The sequence below is a fragment of the Gavialis gangeticus genome, unplaced genomic scaffold, assembly GCF_001723915.1.
Source record: "Gavialis gangeticus isolate Ggan-Ray unplaced genomic scaffold, GavGan_comp1, whole genome shotgun sequence".
In the NCBI taxonomy this organism is placed as follows: Eukaryota; Metazoa; Chordata; order Crocodylia; family Gavialidae; genus Gavialis; species Gavialis gangeticus.
Genome location: NW_017728992.1, coordinates 117756699 through 117762527, shown reverse-complemented (window position 1 = coordinate 117762527; position 5829 = coordinate 117756699). Strand labels below are relative to the sequence as shown.

General features: G+C 35.4%; 1 protein-coding gene across 1 annotated transcript in view; it reads left to right on the top strand.

The window, feature by feature from the left end:
* TCEA1 (transcription elongation factor A1) overlaps window positions 1-5829 on the top strand; it is a 50809-nt gene that overhangs the window by 39076 nt on the left and 5904 nt on the right. Inside the window, exons 7-9 of the mRNA XM_019527317.1 lie at window positions 1097-1251; window positions 3540-3686; window positions 4916-4987. Of these exons, the coding sequence (XP_019382862.1) occupies window positions 1097-1251; window positions 3540-3686; window positions 4916-4987 (374 nt within the window). The remainder of the gene's footprint in view (window positions 1-1096; window positions 1252-3539; window positions 3687-4915; window positions 4988-5829) is intronic.

The window sequence follows — 5829 nt, the reverse complement described above, 5'->3', positions numbered from 1 at the left end:
TTTTTTTTTTTTTTTTTTTTTTTTTTTTTTTTTTTTACACCTGTGTTGTCCATGCAACATTGTTTCCATTTAAAAGAAAAGCATCCTCATTCTGCTCAGCCAAGATATGTGAAGTTTTGCATGAATGAGGGAGTTTAAATCACGTACAAACAACAAATTATGTAAATTCTTACAGCTGATATTTTTATTCCTGCTACTAGCAGCACCAGAGGCAGATATAATTTTAGGCACTTTTATGTTCCCATAATTTTGGCTGAAGTTTTACTGTGAAAAATCATGTGAATATTGAAGTGTTTAATCCTGTTTTTACTCTAATAACTTCACCGTCAGCAGAGCAAATACTATAAAGATAGCAATAATCTAATCATAATCTACCCTACTGTCCTGCTGATGTACCTTTTATAATTAAAGCCTGACTTGCAAAAGGAGTATAGTACTTGCACTGAAAACTTTTGGGAGCTTCATTTAAATTTTAAAATTCTGTTGTGGTACTTTGTGCTCAGTTACCAAATGCAGCATTAATTTAAAATTAATTCAACCTCTCAGCAGAATTCAGGGTTCTGGCTTTTTATTTATTGGAGGTTTCCAGAAGCCTAATACAGGATCTTTAGAGGGGGAGATCAAAGAGCTCACACTGCAGTCACTAGGTGCTCAACAAAATTAATCTTCTTACTGTCTTGATAATCTTGGTCTGGGTTGAACAGAGAAATCAGTATAGTCATTTCAACAGTTAGTAAAAAGAGGAACAAATCAGCAAATGCAAACTTTTTGGGCAGTGTTAAGTAAAGCAATAAAGTAATGTATTTTGTTCTCTGTGGGCGCGTCTACATGTGCCCCTACAGTGCTGGAAGTACTAAATGATGGCACAGTAACAGCCCATACTGCGCTGTCCCAGTGGTGCACGCGTATTTTTAGCTGGTACGTCACCATAGCAACACTACTGAGGGAGCGCATTGTTATGGCAGTGTAGCTGTGGTGTCATGGTTTGCGCCCACCAGCGTTATGTCGCCGTAGTGTGTTGCTACGGCACTGGAGCATCACATATAGATGTGCCCTGTTTTACTTGCTTATGCTATGTTCCTTAAGTCCAACGCACCTATATTCCAAGAATTAAACAACACTGACATGAAATACAAAAATAGGGTACGAAGTAGGATAGCAAATCTCAAGGATCCGAAGAATCCTAATCTAAGAAAAAATGTCTTATGTGGAAATATACCTCCAGACATGTTTGCAAAAATGACAGCTGAGGTAAGCAAAGAGTACTCTTTTATGTGATTTAACATTTCTGTAAGTTTTGTAAGAATTGTATGAAATGTAAAAGCTGGTCAAGAAGTAACCAAAGGTGAGCATAGGGCTCTTGTATAATTGGAGTTATATTGAAAGTGTAGCTCATGGAGGGATAACAGGCTAATTCTTAAAAATATAATGCAGACCTAAGGGAAAAGGCAGTTAGAATATGCATTTAAAGGCAGTTCAAATGTGCAGGTGCTGCAGGGGGCATGCACAGAAACTGGATACATTTAACTTTTTTTTTTTTTTTTTATTGCAACATGTACCCTTTAAATTCTAGGGGGTGGTGCTGGGACATGTTACCTAGGTGTGCAGGGGAGGCACGATGGAGTCCTGATGCTGACCCTGATCTGCCAAGTCATTCCTTTGCCACTTGGGATTTTCTGCAGTTTAGTCAGCAGCTCTGCCAAGCTCTAAGGACTCCATTTGGATTTTAAATTAATTTCTTGAACTGAAAATAATTTGACTTGAGTGGCTAAAGATCTGTTGATATTAATTTTAATCTCCTCTCCGTGATTTATATTAAATGAAACGTTAGGAACCATGCAAGTACAGTGATAACATTCATTAGCATTGAGGGGAAGATAGGAATACTTTTCCTTGTGCACACAATATACAAAAATATGAAGCAACTGAGTAGGTAAATGAAAATTAAAATCCTGCAGATTAGGAAAAAATCAAGGGAGTTAATTGAATGAGTTGGTTATGTAAAAACATTTAATGTAGTCTTGTAAGGCTCGAGATAAATGTATTGAGTTTTCTGCAAATTGAGCATTTACATCTCTTACTTGGGTTTATTATTTTATATTAAGTGTTTTGTAAATTGCAGTTTGTCTACCTTTTATTATATTATGTCATTAAAATTAACTATTAAAACAAAATATGTGGAGAGAGATACCATGTGGAGAACCATTTCACTTGAGTCCTGAATTTAAAAATTGCCAACCTTTTTTGGAATCATAACTGAGTTCCCCAAAATAGCCTTTTTTTTTATAGGATTTAGAGATTGGAATGACTGTCTGTGGCACTTTTTATATATAAAGATATATATGTCTTAAGGTTTGCACCAAGGTATCAAGTTCTTGCTCAATCCATGACAGCTATGGGTCATAATTTTGTTTTATTTTTTTAAGATAATCTTTAACTGTTATTCCCAACCTAGGCCCTGTGCTTTGAATGAGGATGAGAATAGAATCTGCTGGCATAAAATACTGGAGAATTCCAATGTGATATTTAGTACTAAGGAATGGTGCTGGCCATTGGCAATAGGAACTAAAGTTCTGGTTTCTTTATTCTGTGCAACAGATAACAGCATGTCTTGGCTGTGTTAGTCTTGATTTCGAGGGCAGTTTATTCTCTGTGCCCCTTCTATGCCTTGTCGGCAAGTTTTGGTGCATCTTTAGAAATTGAGTTAATCTGAAATGCAAAATTGTTGTGCAGGTTAATGTACAAGCCTGAGATTTTTTTTTTTTTATTGCTGCCATGCTAAGCTGAACTTCAATTTGTGAGCTACAAATAGGAGGTTTCATTTTGCATTATGAGACTATGTACATTTGAATATTGTTCTCAGAATAAATAAGAGTTTTGCAGACACTGAGTATTGGTTTGGACCTGCAGAAAACTTTTATGCTGTTTCATGATTTTAAAAAAAGGGGGAGAAAAACCTAACCAGCTTTGGTTTTGCTATTTTTGGCTTTGTAAATTTAAACTTTACACATGATAACTCTATCTTCTTTATTCCTGCCAGAAAATGATATGAGGCTTTGACCTAGAGAGAACACCTTCTATTTTGCTCCCGATGCCTGTCTTTTCCCCTTTATGCTGTGTCTATCACCTTTCTCAATTATCACTGTTCAAAGATGCATTCATGTAACTCTTTTTTAACTTTGAGGGTAACTTCCTGATCATCTAGGACACTAAAGGGGTGAAGAGACATAAGTTTGTACAGTTTCTTTGGCAAATGATTGTAAAATTTTAATAGCTGCATTTGAAGCTTACCCTGGTTTGTTTAGCCAAAGTATAAGATACAAAGTTCTTATAATGACTTGACTGCTTGATAGGATATTCAGTAATTTTTAAAGCAGAATTGAATGCTCAGTATGATCATATATACTTTCAAAATTAACTGTATTTAGTTTGAGGTTCTGAATTGCTGATGCTATCAATAATTCATTAACGTTGTAAGAAAAACCCCAACAATAGATTGAAAAAGTTATAATAGACAGTCTATTTTTTTTTCCTATCAGGAAATGGCAAGTGATGAGCTTAAAGAGATGCGTAAAAATCTGACCAAAGAAGCTATCCGAGAACACCAGATGGCTAAGACTGGAGGCACCCAGACTGACTTGTTCACATGTGGCAAGTGTAAAAAGAAGAATTGTACTTACACGCAGGTATGTAATAATTGAGGCTTCTCCCTTTTGGTCCAGGATGAGCCTCCATTTTAAGGAAGTCTTCTGGTATTTAACAGTTATATCAAATATATAATATGAGAGCTGAAGGAGATGATGATTTTTTTATAGTACGCTTTACTTGAGTTACTTTTAAATGTTTTTTGGTTCCAATTTAGGCTAAAGGAAATTAGCACAGTAATATTAGTTAACTAATTATAAAGCTTTTCTACAAGTTACAAATAAGTATGTAGTGTAGAATTTCTAGTTACAGATCTGTTTTTGTGGAGAAAGCACTCATCTTGTTACATTGTCTTTCCATATCTCAGTTTTGAGGTGGTGGTAAAATCTCAAGGAATCTGATACATGGATACAATTTAAGAGTTGTGCTTAAGGTTGCATCTTTTGATACTATGGCTTCGGTAATAGGCATTGAGGACAATGAAGTTATTTAATGCAGTATTCAAGCAGAGAATGTAATACAAACTACCGGGTTTTGGGGGGTGTTTTTGTTTGTTTTTTTTTTTTTGAATCATAATTTTCCATTGGAGTAATGCTGGGTTTTTTCGCTAATTTTTTTTAAAGATTATTATGGTGAATGGAGATTAGCCAGTATAGCCAGTGTTTACACTGTGTTTGAATGCTCTTTCTGTCTGGTGGTAGCATATCTTATATGAAGAATGCTTCTGAATGTTAGTATTTAATTGCAGGCTTATTAACACAGAACCTGTTTTATAAACCTTCTGTACATGAAAATTGTACTTATTTTAGTAGGGGGTTATGTGCAGAAAGGAGGATAATATAAAGCTTACGTTGATTTCACAAAGGCAGCAGAGCATAGCTTTTGATTTATGAAGTTATTAATAAAGTATCTCTAAGGTGTTTTGATGTAAACACTTGTCTAAATCATGATATTTTTAGGACACTTTATCATGGGAGGGGTAGAAAGAGAAAAATAAAACTGCAGTTTTCTAAAACTGTGCAGTTATACTTCTGGGGGGAAAAATTAAAACTGAAAAAAAAAAGTACCTGCAAAACTTAATTGCTAATATGGGTATTATAATGCATAATGTCTGTAAACTGTCTTGTAAAACTGGATTGTAATACAATAAGTAGTGTGAATAAATTTTTATAGGTTGGGACAAGAACTTTGCATCCAATGGTAGTCAAGTAATATCACCATGAATCTGTTCAAAATGTTCCCTTTTTTTTTTTTTTACCACTTTACTTAGGTTCAAACACGTAGTGCTGATGAACCAATGACAACATTTGTTGTCTGTAATGAATGTGGAAACAGATGGAAGGTGAGGCTGTACACTTTTATGTGTATTCTCTAATAGACAAATTTCTAGTTTACTTTTTCTGATTTTTGTTAAACAGTGTTTGAGTTGCTATTGAACTTTGCTATTTTTTACATGGGTTTGAGAAATTGTAAACAAATATTGCCAAATACCTTTAAGCTAGAAAAATATTTGAGGAACATCCTCTGGTTCCTAGTATGACTATTTGCTGTGGATAATATAAGAAAAGAAAGGGTGAACAGTTAGGATACTAGCTTGGATCTTGGGAGAGGTTCAGCTAGATACTGTATGACCTTTAAGCAAGTCATTCTCCCTTTGCCTTAATTTTCCACTTGCATAATAGAAATAATAGTGCTTTCCTACCTCATGGAGCATTGTGAAAATAGATTTAAAAAATGGAAATAGGCTGTGACAGCAGGAGAGGGATCATGTAAGTGTCTTCTATAAGTAGAAGCAGTAGGATGTGTGCATTGCTGAACTAGAAGCTGTGTGGCGCTCTTGGGTTTCTCAGTAGCAGGAGCACCTGCAGAAGAGATGTTCTAGTCTCCTTTAGTCTCCCAAGCTATAGGAAAACCTAGCTTTTTACTGTGTTCTGCCTTCCAGAAGGAGCAGCAAGGACCACTTGCTCCTGGTCCCTGGTGAGACAGAACAGAGGGATTCAGAAGAGCTTGATTGATTGATTGATTGATTTTAAGTAAAAGAAACAGGAAGTTCTTTATTTTCACAATAAAGTGCATCTGGGAGGGGAAGGGGGTGAGGGGGAGGGAACCTGAAATGAAGGATAATGATTTTTCTCTACTTCATTCTGCGGTGTGATAACACATCAAGCATACAAGAGTGCATTT